Source organism: Callorhinus ursinus, unplaced genomic scaffold, assembly GCF_003265705.2.
Source record: "Callorhinus ursinus isolate GAN/ISIS: 27379988/994484 unplaced genomic scaffold, GSC_fseal_2.0 scaffold13, whole genome shotgun sequence".
Taxonomy (NCBI): Eukaryota; Metazoa; Chordata; class Mammalia; order Carnivora; family Otariidae; genus Callorhinus; species Callorhinus ursinus.
Genome location: NW_027397075.1, coordinates 11,424,150 through 11,442,001, shown reverse-complemented (window position 1 = coordinate 11,442,001; position 17,852 = coordinate 11,424,150). Strand labels below are relative to the sequence as shown.

Here is a 17,852-nt window from a genome sequence, read left to right as displayed (position 1 = left end):
ACTTCCCTACTATTCCATTCTGCTCAGCCAACTAACTCCTATCTCCAAAATTAGCCATTTATTTTTACCAGTTTCTTATCTATCTACCCGAGATTTCAGTGCATATACTATATATGCATATAATCTTAAAACAAAGAACAGATTGTGGCATACTATATGAACCACTCTGCATTTTACTGTTTTTCTCTATCATTCCATATCTAGCTGCCTCATTATCTTTACTGAGGATTTCTGGATGCACCATGCCTGATTTAGTTGGTCTCTGAATAATGGAAATTTATGTTGCTCCCAATATTTTGTAATTAAAAACAGTGCTTTAGTGCTTATCTTTGGCGTTGGTCATTTTCCACATGTGCAGATATTCCATAGCAGAAATTCCAAGAACTGGAATTGCTAGTTCAAATATTACCAAGTTTTAAAACGTTGACCAGTGTGTACTTGCACTGTGTATTAGAACATAGGTCTCCATACTCTGACCAGCTTGCTACCTGGCTCAACCTTTGCCTTTGCCAATCTCAGTAAAAAAATAATACATTGCCTTAATTTGCATTTCTTTTATTATGGATGAAGTCAAGGATCTTTTAATGTGTGCAACAGACGTTTGCATCACCATCTGCTTTGTGAGCTGTGCGTTTCCCTTGCTCGAATTTTTCCTTCAACTTCCTTTGGTGTTTTCTTATTATTTGGGAGAGCTCTTTATAAATGTAGGAAACTACCCCTTTGTTCAGTGAGTTATATATTTTTTTTTTATCTTGTCCTTTGTCTTATACTTTATGGTCTTATTTTTCACACAGAAAACTTTATTTGAAATTTTTATTCATTTTTTATGGCTTTTACTTTTTAAACTGTGCTATCTTTTTTTTTTTTTAAAGATTTTATTTATTTATGTGACAGAGAGAGCACAAGCAGGGGGAGCCGCAGAAGGAGAAGCAGGCTCCCTGTTCAACACAGGGCTTGATCCCAGGACCCTGGGATCGTGAGCTGAGCCGAAGGCAGACACTTAACCGAATGAACCACCCAGTCACCCCATTTTATGGCTTTTAGCTTTGAGTCATAATTAGAAAGGTCTTCAGCATTCTGAGATGATAAAAATCTACACAATATGATTATGGTAGGTCCTCTAGTTGGTTCACACATTGAGGAGTTACTCTGATTTTTTGCCTTGGCAAATGCAGCTTCCACGGCATGGTGGAGATGCCTCTTGTCTGTGATCACCTAGAGGCCATGATCCAGCCTGGTAGGCTCTTCAACTTCCTCTGTTTCTTTCAGCATACAGACGTCTCCAGGAGTGTCACATCCCTGTGGTCAGGACATTTTGGGGTACAGTGGGCCCAAGATGCTTGGCAGACATTTAAAGAGCTGACCCCACCTGTCTTTCCCAAGTGGGGTCCTTGCAGGTCTTACTAGTTCCATCCATGGGAACCCACCCATGCCCCCAAGCCACACCACAATTTCTGTTCATTAGCTGTGGTCTTGGCCTTCTGTTAATTTGAAGGATAAACCCTTTAAAGGTCATTTTTATGTAAAGAATGTGACTTTCTAATCTTTCTATTGCGTTCTTTGGGCGCTCCCACCAGTTCACACCAAATCCCCTAGAGGGTAGTGCCAGATGGCCCTGTGGGGCTCTATGGCTTGGTCATTGTTTAAACTGGCTCAGTCCTCACTGTTGGTGATCCATGTCCCAGCTTTTGAAATCTGTAAGCGAAGACGCAAGAATTCCAAGGGCAGGGATGAGGCCCAGGGAAGGGATCAGTTGTCCTTGGGACAAAGGGAAAAGAGGTGGGCAGCAACTGTGGGTTGCTTAGGGTGGTGCTAGTCTGTGACCTGGGAAGGGGAGATTGTCAGATCTTCTCTTCCGTAATGAAAAATTTTCATTAGGTTGGACCAGTTTGAGACAAAAGCTGTGGAGGTTTATTGTAAGGACTCAAGGAGACGAGTGAGGCTTTTTCTGGAAACCAGAACAATGTCAGACAACCACTCCCTCTCTTCTCTTTGAGAGATGTTATCTCTTATCTGTTTCTGGCTTAGATTCTACATATGTGCTTATCACTGTCTTCAAGGTAAGGATGGAAACAGGCACAGGGGACTAGGTGTAGAGTCAGCTGCTTTGTTCAGGATAATACAGGGACTGTGTCAAAAAGGGGGAGGGCTGCTAATCCAAACGGGTGTGTACACAATTATAGGGTACAAAAAGGTCTATAAGTGTCAGAAAAAATCTGAGGAGAGTGGACTGAGTTGGCACCAACTCAGGAGTGTCCCACCTCTCAGGAGTGAAGGCTCTTGACTAATTAACATGAGGTGGAAGTACCACCAGGAGGGACAGTCAGCTAGGTAGGAGCCTGGGCTGCTGGCTGGTGGGAGGAGGGTGTTAAGTGAGGAAGGGACAAAGAGAAGGAGGGAAGTCTCTACAGGGGGCAGCTGGGTAGGAGTTCCTCGGGGGGCAAGGTTCCCATGTAAGATCATACTTGAGTGTCTTTCCAGGCCCCGGGACTCTCATCAGTGTGGTAGGAATGGCTCACCTGGGGCCTCCCTTCTCCTTTGTTCCAGTCTGCTTCCTCTAGAAGGCTTAGTTTTGGCTGGACCCAAACTTCACCTTCCCAGGGTACTGGTTGCTATGAAGCCAGTACTGGCTTTGAATACAAGTGCTTCAGACCCCTGGAGCCCAAAAACCGTCTCCATGTGTCTTGGTCCTTATTCCTGAGAGAGTCCATGGTTGGTGCTGCTTGGGGCAGGTGTGCATCCCTAGACCAGGTGGAAGTAGGCAGGGGGATGGGTCCCTTTCGAAGGATGACCCCTCAGTAGACAAGCACCCCAGGGCATTTGTAACACTTGGACCTTGTCAGTTGGGTGAGATCTGCTATCTGGGCCTGAGCTCCTCATTCAAGTGTAGTTTTTAGTTGGCTCATATATAAGATGGGGCCAAGAAGGAAGGGAGAAAAAACAGCAATTCTCAGGCCAGAGACATTTATCAAAGGAGGATTAGTGCATCTGTCTGCAAAATCATGCCTTTGGCAATATCTTTCTCCTTCTCTCCCCTCCCAGGTTGCTGCTTTAGGCAGTCTCTGGAAGGGGGACCATGATTTGTGCTTATATCCCTCCCTCCTTCCCTCCCTCCCTCAACTCATTAATCATTTCAGTAAACTGAGGGGGTGGCATGGGGGTGGGGGACCATCCTCCACATAGAGGAAGGAGGGATACAAGCACCATTTTGATCTCCTGGTCGCCGGATTTTTCCATGACCGGTGTCTATGGCAAAACTGCAAAAAAGGGAAATACCAAGAGGTGTTTGTCTTGTTGGTATAAGTGAACTATTGACAGGACTCTGTGCATGGGTCTGAGTAACTTGTGGCTAGTGCTGGAGGGTAGGCAGCTTCTTCGCTCTGTTTCTCTTCCTGTCTTTCTTCCTCTGTCTATTTGGATCTCTAGGTCTCTGTCTATATCTCTGTCTCCCTCGCTTGTGCGTGAATGCACATACAACTTTCTCTCTGCCCAGGAGGCTGAAGAGGTTACTCCAGGTCAAACCCCAGTGACATTCAGTTAATGGCAATTTGGAGCTTTAGGCACTGCTGCCACTTTTGAGGTGGGGGCAACTCCCCAAAGTTGGGTGGTGACTGACTGTCACAGGCTCTCGTGTGCTGTGCCTCACAGAGAAGTGGATAAATGCCTCAGAGGGAGAATACAACAGCATGACGACAATCCATCTGCTCACATGTGGCCCAAGCCCTGGCTCTCCTGCACCCCTGCTGGGTGCTTTGGACAGGTTCTCAGCCTTTTTGTGCTGTAACTGTAACATGGGGCTGAGATTGAGACCTACTTCTGATATCCTTGTGAGGGTTAAAGAACAAAGTACACAAAGGGCACGAAGCGCACAGCAGTGCATGTGCTCCAGGAACGGGAGCTATTGCTGGGGTGAAGCAGTGGAAGGTCAACCTGCACCTGCCACAGGACACCTGGGTGTGGCCCTCGGGGCTTGGGTGGAGTATGCACACTCGGAGAAGAGTCTAGACCAGTGCTGCCTAATAGAGGCGTCAGGAGGGCCACACTAGAAAATTTAAAATTTTCTAGTAGCCACATTAAAAAGTAGAAAGAAACAGATGAAATTAATTGTGATATATTTTATTTCAAATATTCATAGTATATTCATGTATTTAAATATAACACTTTATTTTTATATGCTATTAAATATCACTTTAACATGAATCAATATAAAATATTAACAATAGTATGAACGAGATTTTATAGTCATTTTATTTTTTTCATGGGTGCCTTCAAAATCCAGCAGGTAATGTGTACTTATAACACATTGCAGCTCAGATTAGTCCTGTGTGCCTAGTGGCTGCCGTATGGGGCAGTGCAAGTCTAGACCCCTCCAGCTGGGGAGCAGAGAGAGGGAGAGAAAGTCCTGTGAGTAAATGTGGCGAGAGACCGGGGGTCATGCTAAACGGGGTTCCTCCAACTTGGAACTTTGTCTTCAACGTGGGTTCCCCCACCTGTTTCTGTTTTTGTTTTTACCAGGACGACCAATGTGAGAACTCCACCCTCCTCTCTAGGGCCAGGAACAGTCCAGAAGACTCAGTAAGTAAAAGCATTTTGCTGAACGGATTAGACTGAGAAACTACTTTTGCCTCCTTTTCAGCCTCCTTGGTCTCCACCATCAATCACCAGGACTGGGTTTTACCTGAAACTGATCTTGCTGGAGGAGTAACTGGGTTTGAGGGGAATAAGTGTTCCTGGGCACTTGCAGAATTTCTATTAGGACGCACGTGGGGCCAGAGGCTTAGCCCGTAGTACATGATATGAAAGCTGAGCACCTCCCTCGGAGAAGGGCTGGGCCTACTTGGGGGACAGGTCTGGGGGAAAAGCGACTGGTAGAGGGGCCACGGGCTGGTCTCTTGGCTTCTCGATGTGGAGACAGACCCCGCAGTGGTGGGAAAATGGAAGGAAGTTTAACATCATTTGATTGTTCCCATGATAGAGACAGGAATGCTTGTGAGTGCCCTGAAGCCCCACATCATGGCGTGGGATTTGGGTCATTTGGGCGAAGGACTGTGGACGGTGCTAGATGTGAATTCCTGTGCCTCCTGCACGTGTCACCCAGGTGTACACAGGCAGTGATGCTCCCTGCACTTAGAGTTCCAGAAACACCCCTGCTTGTCCTCTCTCGGGTGTGGGAACGATGTGGTGTAGTCCTAAAGTGTGTTCTGTGACTTAGTTGAGATGATCTCAAGGGGCGCATAGACGTCTGTTGTTGCTGCTTTGTATTAGTCACGATGTGTTTGGTCTCATGCTTATCTTTATAGCAAGCAATACTGGCTTTCCATTTATGGTAGCAACATGAGAATTTTTTTGAAAATATTTTTTGAAGATGGGAGTTGACTTAGAAAAGAGTACAAAGAGTTTGGAGGTAATATGTAGATATGGCAAGACATTTGTGGCAGGGATAAGAAAATGGCTGAGAGTAAATTCTTTAATCAAAAGATGTTCATTCACGTGACCTTGGGCAGCATCCATGTGTGCCTTATGTTGGTGTGCTCCCAATCTATGCTGATACTTGGTGCAGACTGGACAGTCAAAGGGCCCACTCCTTGGCTTCTGTCTGTTCCCCTAAAATGACTTTTGAAGCTGGGTTTTTATCATAAACTCATTGCCGAATCACCTGAAAGAAGTGTTCACCTGTGATGCCAAATGGAGGAGGAAGAAGATGAAAAATGATGAGAAGTGGCACACAACTGGCTTTCTTGTCCCATTTTACATCTGACCAAGTGTTTCCTCTCGGTTCTGAGTCCCCTCAATGACCCCGTCAGGTAAGTGCTGTTTCTGTCTTCATTTTGTGGATGAGGAAACTGAAGCTCAAGGAAAGAACGTGCCCAAGGTTATATAGCCTGGCCTCCCCCTCTGGTCGATGGTGTCACTGGGGTACAGTCCATAACTCCACAGCACATCTGTGCAATAGTCTTCCCATTTTATGGATGGGGAAATGATTCATGGATCAGGAAAGTGGATTTTATGTCTTGGCACATAAAAAAGTTCCCTGGACCTAAGTGGTTTAAATGGACAAACGTTATCTCACAGTTTCTGTGGGTCAGGAATCTGGGAGTGGCTAAAATGGGTGGTTCTGGCTCAAGGCCTCCCATGAACTTGCGCTGTCTTCATCCTCCAGCCTGAGTGGGGCTGGGGAATCTACTTCCAGGCTGGTGCGCTTATGTTGTTCCTGGCGGGTGGCTTCAGCTCCTTCTTTGTGGACCTCTCCATAAAGTTGCTTGAGTGTTCTCGGGACATGGCTCTCTAGGAGGGGGAGAGAGCAAGGCAGAATCCATGATGCCTTTTATTACCTCTCCTCAGAATTCATGTGCTGTCACCTCTGCTGTTTTCTGTCCCTCATGCAAACCAGTGCCGATGAAATTGTGGAAGAGGGCTACACATGAGTAGATACCCAGAGGAGGGATTGTTGGGGGCTGTTTTGGAGGCTGGCTAGCACACTTTGGATCATCTTAGAATAACCATGTCTTATAGTTGCACACAGGATTCTTGTAACCTCACACCAAGTCTATGAAAAGAAAACCTAAGGATACCAAACCCATTTTGCAGGTGGGAAAATGAAGCATGGAACAAGGAAATGACTCACCAGAGTCTTGAAGTTGGCCTTGCTATGCAGGAACTTTTAAAGAGAAGGGTGGAAAAGTGGGGAGAAAACCCTCCACTTGAACGCTCATTGCCCACAATAGGACGAAAGGTGGCTTGAGATCTCTCCATTTGTCAGGATCTTAGAAGAGCACCCTCGTGATTTTCAGCTTTGTTGGATTACGTTAGCTATTCCCTGGTCCTAAGCCCCGCCTCATTAAAGCTGATGGGTTCTCTCTACTGGAAGCAAAGATGAGCTCCTGTTAGTTTCCCCACTGGAAGCTGAAGAACTTTAGAGGTTTTCTGAAGTCAACAACCCTAACCCACTCCTTTTTCTCTACCTCTGACCTTCACAGTGCTGCTAGTCTGGGTCCTTCTGGCTGGAATCCATAGGTCAGCTTCCCAGCCTAATGTGTCATAGGTAGGAGCAGTCATTTTTGTGACTTCTGTTGGTGGCAGCGTGTGGTGACCAACAATTCTGGATGGGCAGCCTGTCTCACAGGTTTCAAAGCGTAAAACATGTTCACTCTTTGATGAAGTAATCACATTTCTAGGAATTTACACCTTGGGGATGAATGGACGAGTATGAGAAGCTGTGTTTGTATATTTGTTGAAGGATGATTGTGTTAGCAAAAAATAATAATAAAGATGCAGCCTCAGTATCCATCAGTAAGGAATTGTTTAAGTAAATTACATGCATCCATAAAGTCCAATCCAACCTGCTGCTAGAATTTCGTCGTGAGGATTTATGTTTATGGACTTGGAAAGATGCTCATGACATATTGTTGAGTGAGAAATACAGCATATATCATATGATTCCAATTATGTGCAATTATATTCATATATCTCCCTTTCTCTGAATGCAGAGAGAGGTGTCAGAAAGGCAGATGGGGAATTCAACTAAATTGGTGATTTTACATTTTTCTTTGGACTCTTCCAGTTTTATTTACTTTTTACAGTGCGTGGTTATTCTCCTTGATAGTAGTAGTAGTAATAATAATGTTGGTAATGACTATTTATAAAACTAAGCAATGAGTCTTGGACTGTTAAGTGAGGGTACCCAGGGCAGCTGATGGCATTTTATTACAGTTTTATTCTTAATGGACATAGAAATGCTGCAGTCCCCTTGGAAGAGTAAAATGAGGCTTACAAGACTGAAGCAGGGTCTGGAGGCAGACTTTTTTGGTCCTTGGCTGCTCCAGGGCCCAGAAAGCCTTTGGCCTTGGTATCTCGCCTCGCCACCATTTCCATTCGCCACTCACGGCTCTGCCCCGTGCTGCCACCCAGCTCCCCCAGTCCTGACCTCCGGCTTTCCACTTGGGTACCACATCCCAGAAAGGTCCTATGCTGGATACAGCAGGTGCCATTCTCTGGCATCCAGGATCCAGGACATAATAACAATGATAGCCAGCATTTTTGGGCACCTACGAAGTACCTGGCATTGTGCTGAGTGTTTCAAATGCATTATCTCTTTTACACCCCAGAGTTGCCCAGTGAAGGAAGAACTGTTCCTACCCCCATTTCTGCAGATGAGGGACAGGCTCATAATCTCATAGCTAATGAGTGGTGTTTCTGGAACTCAGTCTGGTTTTGACTGTTTCCTGAGCTGGGTTGCACTGAGGATAAGGCCACCTGGTTTTGTTTAGTGGTGCAAGGAACATATCTGGGAACATTTTAGATGTGGGGTTGATTCTGGAATCAGCAGGTGAGATGAAAATGATACCCGGTCAAAGTTACCTGTTACAGATAACTAGAGGATGCCAGGTTGGAGGCCTTTCTTCCCCTTGATACATCTCAGACAGCCACCCTTTCTCTGAATATTAGAACAAATTGAGGTCTTTGCTTAGGTGCCACCTGAAATGGTTGTGTTGAGGTGACATGGTGGAGGCATGACATACACTTCTCTTTAAATATTGGGGTCATCTGTGGCCAAATGGTTGCATGACAGGGGACACTTAGGAAATGAAACCGAGTGAGAAACTGGCAGACTCACACTCCATTCTGGGGTTCACTCTGGAGCAAATGTGTCCTAAAGTGGATGGAGGTGACTCTGCCTGTGTGAAGAACGCTGCTACTCTCGTTTTTTCTCTCTTGACTCTCCTGGAGACCTAGTACAGCTAAGTGGCAGAGCCCAAGTTTCTACTTTGGTCTGCTTCATTCCAGAGCTGTATTTCCTAACCTCTCTACTCTTTTGTAGCGGAAATACACTGTATTCCCTTCCTTGTGCTGTACCAAAAATTGCCAGAGTTTAAAGCAACACCTATTTATTATCTCAGCTGACAAGTGTCAAGGGTCTGGGAATGCATGGCTGGGTCCTCTGCTCAGGCTCCCACAAGGCTGCAGTCGAGGTATCAGCCAGGGCTGGGGTCTCATCTGGAGCTTGGGTCCCCTTATGAGCTCAAGTGGTTGTCGGAAGAATTCAGTTCCTTGCAGTTGTAGGATGGAGGCCCTCTGCTCATAGAAGCTGCCTGCAATTCCCTGCCACATAGCCCTCTTCCTAGGCAGCTCACATCCTGGCAGCTTACTTTCTCAAGGCCATCAGGAGAGTCTCTCCTGGACATGCTAGCAAGATGGAGTCTTACATATGTCCTAATATAATCACATGCATGGCATTCCATCACATTTTCTATCGGTTAGAGGCAAGTCATGGGTCCTGCCCCTACTTTAGTGGAGGGATGATCTATGGCATAAACCTGGGTCTGTCCACCCCAGATGCTTGTTCGTGAAAATCCTGAGACAAATCTAACTTTCTCCTTGTGTTGGGACCAAGTGCTCTGCTCCAGCATCTTTCCGGTCAGCATCCTCCTCTTCCTCCCCCTGTAAAGGGCTCATAGCTCCCCCAGGCACCAGCCTCCACGGCAGTGCGGGACTCTCCAGCCTTCCTGACCCCCAGCCATCTGGGTGGCCTCCTCCCCATGTCCATTCTGTGGGATACTCCCTGCTGTAGCCTCCATAGCAAATGAATATTTAATGGAATGCTGCCACCTTTTGGAATTTAGCAAAAGTGATCCCTGTTGTTTAGAGGGACGGATGTGAAGGTCTAGGAAGAAAACACAGTCCTGTTCCCTTGTACACACCCACACGCATGCACATGTAATCACCCAGCCTTTATTTCCGCTGGTGACTGACTAAGATTTGATGCCAGATTCCGGAAGAAAAAAAGAAAAGGAGCCAGTTTCTTCTTGAGGCAGGTTTGTTCTTCATTTATGCTCTGGTTCATAATCACTGTGAATGCTGACAGGCCTGTGCCGTTCCACACTCTTAAGAGGCAGCAGAGTGTGTGAGCAGGAGCCTTGGTGCATTGGGCTGGATTTCGTCCCTGGTTCTGCCTCCAGCCCTTCAAGGATTTCAGCTTCCTTATCTACCTTCCAAATGTAGGTCTACTAGGCTCTTCCAGCTCTCAAACCCTGATCCCAGGTTGCGATGTCTGTAACCAGGTATGGGAAATAGGTAACACCACATTTATAGATGCCAGTCAAATAGGAGTGGTGCTAAGGCCATTTCTGTCCTCAGCAGGAGAGACTGGCACCGTTAATTATTAATGATTAGTAATTAGGGGACAGTGGCAGCATGGGTGCCATCCCAATGCCAGGTATCTCATGGGGACTCACAGGAGCCAACACAGAGCTGCCTCCTGCCCTGCCTCCCCTAATGCTTCCCTTCCTTGTGTATTCAAGGGTGTTGCTATCCTCCCATTCCCCAGCATCCTTTGCATTTCCCTGGCTTACTCCCAGTTTGAAGTCAGCAAAGTTAGTCCATTCTCCCCTTGGCATATCCCTAGCAGACCCACTACTCTGGTTCACACCCTTGTTATAATCCACATCTGGATTATATGACTAGCTCTGACCAGTCCTCTGCTTTGGCTTTTCCCTCTTCACTTGATCAGCCTCACATGTTTGACCATGACTCTCCTTTTGAGCATGCTTCAGTAGCTCCATGTGATGTGAGAATAGAGTGCAAACTCCTCTGATTGCAAACTTGGCATTTGGCCCCCATCTTGCCATTCCTCTAGCCTTGGTGCTCCTGTCACCATGCACCATATTCCCTGACTGTGGACCCTTGCACAGGTTATTCCCTCTGTTTGACTCACTGCCCACCCTCCCAATCTAAGTTCCTAACCATCTGTCAAGATCCATTGGAAAAGCCTTGTTCAAAAATTCTTCTAAATCCTTCCATTGCATTGAATTTCTCCATCCACTGGATGCCCTCTGCCCTCCATTCCTCCCTCACCTCCTTCTTCCTCACCTCCGCTTGTCATCTATCCCTCTCTCCATTCCCTTCCCTTAAACTTTGCTGCAGTCACTGTTAAGAGTCAAAAGATACAAAAATGAAGTAGACTCACACCCTGCCCTTAAAGGGCTTGCAGTGAATGAGGGAATGAAAACAATGAATAAAAAGAAACCCATAATTGAGGCATAATATGATTGCTTCTTAGTGGAAACAGAATAAAAAATCACTGGCGGCACGAATAGGTGATCAGAGAAGGCTCCATGGAGGAAGTGACACTTAGAGTCTTGATGGGCAAGGGGGATCCTCAACACCAGTTGCGGGGGCCAGGGGTGCTAGGGACCACCGTGGGCATGGACTTCAGTCTGACTCAAATTCTAGAGGAAGGCATGTTGGAGAAACAGGCATGCCTCGGTGCTTCATGATGGGCACGAGTTGAGGTTTTGATGTGATTGATGTGGGGCCACAGAAGGGTTTTAAGCTGGTGATTGTCTAGATCTGATTTGCATTTTAGAAAGATCTCCCTGGGACCTGGCTTAGGAGCTGAGTGACTGGAGGAAGCCTTGGTCCCTCTTGGGCATTTTTCACTCCTCCACCCCACCGGAGTGGACCTCCAGAGCAGAGGGGTCACCAGCTGGGCACCCAGGCTTCTAGGCACGCTCTGCTTCTCATCGCTAATATGCCTTTCTAAAGCGTCTGCTCGGCAGAAAACCAAGTGTGTGGACGAGATAACAGCATTAAGAGCAGAAGGACAAAGCTGATACTCAGGGCAGTGAGACATGGAGGCTTAAATTCTTTCCCTTCAAAATGTCGCCCATGATTTTGGCCACGTGATCCTGATTAAAGCAAGCCAGGCTTGCTAGGATGAAATGCTAAGTGGTGCTTGCGACCTCAGGCACAGGGAGTACAGAGGTCTGCTGCTCTGATGAGCATCCATGCCATTTCTCCCCACCGTTTTCTGCCAGATAAAAGAGGGAAATCTATTCAGTGATTTTTCCAAATCCCTGAGGATGGTTGTGCCCCCTGGAGACGCAGTGATACTGACAGGTTTCCAATGTTAGATCCAACTTCAGATTGGGATTGAGGGTCTTGTATTCTCCCCACCTCCTGAGGGAGTGTCTAAAATACAGTGGGCACTCAATAAGTACTTGTTAACAAAATTAATGAGTGAGTGAAAGAATCAGTCTCATTGATTTGGAGCACCCCAAAAGGCTTCTTTGTGCCTCTTCCAAAGTCAGTATATTAACTCCCCCCAACTACCCTCCTCACTTTTGCCACCAAAGATTGATTTTGCTCATTCATAAACTTGATGTAAACCCCAACAATAAAAGTGCATCTGCCGCCTTCTCTTCAGCAGCATCCCCAGGACTTCCAGCTATGTTGCTGCATGTATCAGTTGTTGCTCCTTTTTAAATTGTTGAATTTAAACTGTTGAATTCTGTTTCATTGATTATACCATCATTCTCTGGAATTGTTGATGAGCATTTGGGTTGATTTCAGTTTGGGGGTATGTGTACTCTTGTACCCATTGTTTGGTGGACAGATGCACACATTTCTCCTGGGACTATGCCACGGGATATATTCAGTCACATGATAGACATGTGTTTAGTCTTAGTAGATGCTACCCCAAAATTTTCCTAAGCAGTTGTACAAATTACCACTCCCACAACCAAGGAATATGAATCTCCCTTGCATGCCCTTTAAATGCATATGTTGTGCGTTGTCACAACACCCCAGAGGAGCAGGTGTGGTTATTTCCACCCCCAGTTCAGAGGGGCACACCAAGTGTCTGCTAACTCGGCGAAGGCTATGTGGTAGTCAGTGATGGTGGGAGCCTGAAGCAGGGGTGCCTGCAGGATGGCAGCAGGTCTTAGGCACTGTATACGGTGGATTGTGAGCAAGCAACTCTGCCGTGGAAATCCCAGAGGGCAGTGTGGTGGAGTGTTTATGTGAACCTCACTCTGTGAACCAGAGTGCAGACGTTGACTCCCAGCTCTCCCACTTCCTTCTTGTATAAGCCTGGGCAAGCAGCTGGACCTCTCTGTGCCACACTTTTCATGTTTGTAAAGTGGAGTTGATAAATCAGGTTGTTGTGAGGATTAAATGAATTAACATAGGTAGAGCCTTAGGGGTGGGCACTAAGGAAAGGTTAACTCATTAGTATTCAGCTCTGCCCAGTTTGAGTGCTGGACTTAGCTCCTTGGGGAGGAGGGCTGCCTCTCGGCCAGCTCTAATAGTTGTTAGATAGGCTACATGATTCTCCACCCCTTCCCCCGCCTCAGAAGGGAGCTGGCTCTCCTGATGAAATCTGGAATCTAATTTTGAGCCCTGATCATTGGTTTCACAAAGCCTGCTAGGGTGCAGCCCGACTGGTCCCTTCTGAAATGAGTCTCTGCACTTTACTGCCCCTAATAAGAAATGTGGTCTGTTTGCTCAGGGTTTTACCCTTTATAGAAATGGTCAGATTTCTTTCTTCTCCACATCTCCATTCTGTAAATCCATGCCAAATATTGATGTTTGATGACTACAAATATCACACATAGCTTTTAATCAAGAGAGACGGAGGGAAGATAAGGGGAGTAAATACGTCTCTGTAAGGTAGTTCAATATTCTCTGTAACGATTTTGCTAAGAAATAAAATGAGTGGAGGGGAGGGAGTAGGGCTCTGTGATGTGTGTCAAGATGGGCTGGACCACTTGGAACATGCTGGACCATGCCTAGGCCCACACTCCCAGCCCATAGTTTGGATTTAAGTTAGATGTTCATTACCCGGATCGGTAGATGCTATCTCATTTTACAGAAAGGAGAGATGTATTTTAAATATGAATTTCCAATATGCCATCAGTCTATCCCATTACAAGCAAAATGCATCGAGCCAAATTCTGTCGTCTGTTGTCCCTCGTCTGAGATGGGATTAGAATGTAATTGCCTACCATTGCCCGCTCTAGAGAGATGTCAGCCTGCTGGAGGCCGAGGGGAGGTCAGCCTCTAGACTTTTGCCCATCAGTGTTGTATTTCCCTCACATGGGGACAAAGGGCAATAGTATGATCCTGGAAGGTTGGTAGGTGTCAAGCACTGAGAGATATTTGGCCAAGATTACTCCAGGCCAGAGCTTGGTGAAACCAAGTGAGGCCTCTCGATCCAAATCCAAACCCCACCCACAAGGAGGCCCCCAACAGCTCACTGCTACCCCAGCACCATCCTAGTGCCTGTGTGTTGTAGGAGCTCAGACCATTCTACTGGAATGAGTGAGCGAAAGAATGAATGAATTGGTGGGCCTCCCTCTCCACCAGCATCATTGTTGCTGTTTTGTTCAGCTTCTAGTTTGGCATTTCTTATCCCTCAATAGCCTTTTGCTTTGTATTTTGATAATCTCAACTTTTTCTAATTGACAAAAATGATCAATCTCAGAAACCAATGTCAACAAAAACCAGTGACCTACCCATCCATTCACCCATCCATTCAGCCACTCATTCACCATACACATCTATCAATCCGTCCATTCATTCATCCATCCAGTATTGTGCACCCACCATGGTCCGGGCCCTGTGTAACTGCTGAGGCTGTAGTAGTAAGCCAAGACGCACCTGGCTTATCCTCCTAGAGCCTACAGTCCAGTGGGGAGACAGAGATTAAGCATACTAGAAGATAATCATACTAGAGGATATCTATAAACAGAGATGAATGCTCCATAAGGAGGAACATGGCTCTGGGACAGCCTATTACAATGAAACCTGGCCCAGATGGTGGGTGTGTCTGAGGTTCCCCCAGGAGGACACTCATGAGCTGAGGCCTTGTGGCAAGGGCAGGGAGTAGAGGATTCCACATAGAGGGGGCAGTGTGTGTAAAGTTCCAGTCGCCAGATCATTTCCAGGCACTCTCATAGGTCATCTAGAGTGGCTGGAACTCAGAGAGGGTTGGTGGGGTATTCTAGATGAAGCCAAAAGGGTTGACAGGTGTCAGCCCACATGGGAGTTCCAAGCCATGGGGAGGACACTGATCTTTTTCTCAAAGGAATGGAAGGTTTTGAAAGGTTTTACAAGAGGTGATCTGATTTGCATTTTGTGAAGATCCCTCTGGCTCCTTTGAGGAACCTTGGCTGCAGTGGGGGAGGAACCTCAGAGGCCACGAGATAGAAAACAGCTGGTGGCTTGGCAGTGGTCCGCCTTCCTCAGGCTTGGGCAGCATCTCCACCTGTCATCCAGGTGGATTTCCTTCAAAAGTCTCAGAATACCCACAGGCTCACAGTACATTTGCATTTGCACAATTGAAGATGGGTTCCCCAACATAAACCTTCCAGGTTCTTGGCAGAGGGAATGTCAATAGACATATTTTTGTACAAGGGCTGCAGCATGACCCCCATCCCACCCCATGCATACAGGGATCTCCTGCTTGCTTTCATATCTGCCAAGCCTGCTGATGGAGCCATGTCACAGCTCAGGATATGACTCCCAGAGACTGAGATTAAATTGTCTAAAGACCCAGGGGGACGGGGAGAATGAGGGATGGCGCAAATGAGGAGATTTTCATTTTTCGATGTCTGTGAGCTGCCAGTGACACCAGAATGTCACATCCAGTTCATGGGACCAGTTTGGCCTATCGTTTTGTGGGAGGAAGCCATTCAGTACCAGGGCCATACTGGTCCTGTGGAACTGTGTTGATGGGGCTGGGATCCATAACCGTGTGGTGACACTGGGGGAGTATTTGGTAATGGGTGGTTCTTTGCATATCTCCAAGTTAGAATTCTTGCCTTATATTTATTTTACTCTCCAAATCAAAGTAGATGGGATCATTTTTCCCAGGTGTCATCAGACAACTGGATTCATGGATGGGCATCTGAAATCCTTCTTTTTGATCCCTTTCCTCTCTCCCCCTGCAGGATTCCAGCATCCCATCAGCTCCCCAAAATCCCCCCTTCAAGGGGGCTATGGGAGGTAATGACAACCCCTGTAGGAACTGTGAGAAGCAAGTTCAGCCTTTTTTTCACTAAGATTGGCTACCTCTTTTGAAAAATTCTTGTATGTTCTCATGCCTACCAGGTCTCTTTTCTGTCTTATCAAAGATTCTCTCTTGGGTTGGGAATTGGAGGTCAGAAGGGGGACCCTATTCTGTTACGTGCAGCCTGGGAGTTACATTTTTTTTTCAACAACTGGAACTGCAGATGTCTTTAAACCAGAAGAAGAAAGCAAATTTGGGCATGGGTTAAAAACACACTCCATCTCCCTCCAGGTCTCCCTTGGGGAGACTGTGCAGGAGGGCTCTGGACAGTTGGGGGTGAATTTTCAGTGCAACTTTCATCTTTCTGGTTTTCCTGCCTGAGTCCACAGGGATTTCATAAACATTATGTTGCTCAATTTCGGTTCAATGGCACGGAGTCGTTCCAATGTGTTCTAATTACTCAGACATAAATGATTTCTGGTGCACTTTAAATGATTTCAGATGCACTTTTGTCTATCAGGCTGCTGATTTATAACTCCCTGGGACTTTGATGTTGTGCTTCATTGATTTCTTTTAAGGCTCTTCAGAGGTATATTTATTATAGACGATACATTTCCCTGTTCATTTGCTCCATAATTCTGAAACACTCTCATTTTCCACTTGTCAACACTCCATTCCTACCCCCTGCACTTATGCTGTCCCAATAGTAAGAAGACACATTTATTGAGTGCTTGCTGAACGCAGAACCAGGTACTAGATGCTATGGGTGAGTGGAGATACACAAATTAAACACACATTCACATTTCTTCCAATGGCATCCTTATCATTTAGACAAAGGGACAGCATACACATAGATTCAGTGATGTGACAGGAGAGAGAGAACACAGGGAGGCCACTGGGGTTAGTCCATGAGCTGTGAAGGATGCTTGGAAGAGAAGAGAGATGAGAGATGGGTGGGGTCAAAATTTTGTGTCCAGATCCCTGCAGTGATGGTCCATGGGAGTGGTGCTTTTCCAAGGCAGCTGGCTGCAGTCCCGAGGATGTGGTGGGAGTTCCAGCTTAGTCCTGTTTTCATGGGTCTCCATCTTACCATGTAATGGTCTCTTGAGCCTTAGTTTTCTCATATGTAAAATGGAGCACATCCAACCTTGTTGGTTAGGCTCTATGGATTGAGCACTTTGAACGTACGAGGCAGGGGCAGATCGATGTTGTGTGCGACCTGAAGCATCATCAGTTTTGGGAGGCTTTTAGAAAACTCCAGATTCTGAATGCCTGGCTAGGTCTCTGCCCCACAGTGGAGCCCACTAGAGTTAGTGCTGTGGCCTTCAGTGCTTTTTAAGCACTGGACTTGTTTTCTTCCCCAATTATTTGTTGCATGGATGTCCGGTATATAAAACAGATAATAGTGGAGCTTCTGTGATTGGGAACCTTTCCTTTCTCCCTGAGACTGGGCCCTGAGGCATCTTCAGAAAATGTATTCTGTAACTGGTCTTGATAGGGAGGCAGGATCTGAACCCAGCCCTCCTCCCCACGTCCCACTCTGGGTGTTTCTTTGGGATTGCCTGAAAGACTAGCCCTGTGTTGAGAGGGACAGCGTGGACCCACTTTATGGGCACTTCTTGCCACCACAGGCCGATCCAAGGTCTCCCAGGCTGGCTTCAGGCGTCTTCAGTGACAGGATACTTTTCTTTCCTGAAGTGCAGTGCAAGCCTCAGGTTCCAGCGGCTGAGAACCAGGGGAAGGGACAATGAGGAGTATGCGCCACCTAGTGACCATTTCCAGGAGCTGTCACGGTCAGCACCGCCTCGGGAGGAATCTTTATCTCTGGGCAAGGTTGAGTCCGGGGATGTTGTTCCACAAGGTCCTGACGCCACTTTTTGAGAGGGTGTGGCTCAGATCTGCATTTTGCTGCATTAGAGCAGGAGTGACTCTTGTCAGACTGCTGTTGATTCTCCTGTGGAGACTCTGCCACTGTGAATATGGGCTCCCAGAGAAGTGACTGCCTCCCTTTTTCTTCTTCCCTTCACCATCATAGTCCCCCTCCCTTTTCTGGTTCTACTTCTTC

General features: G+C 46.6%; 1 protein-coding gene across 3 annotated transcripts in view; it reads left to right on the top strand.

Moving 5' to 3' along the window:
* RBFOX1 (RNA binding fox-1 homolog 1) overlaps positions 1-17,852 on the top strand; it is a 2,099,893-nt gene that overhangs the window by 294,157 nt on the left and 1,787,884 nt on the right. For all 3 annotated transcript variants that reach the window (XM_073899542.1, XM_073899544.1, XM_073899543.1), the window contains exon 3: positions 4,516-4,575. In XM_073899542.1, the coding sequence (XP_073755643.1) occupies positions 4,516-4,575 (60 nt within the window). The remainder of the gene's footprint in view (positions 1-4,515; positions 4,576-17,852) is intronic.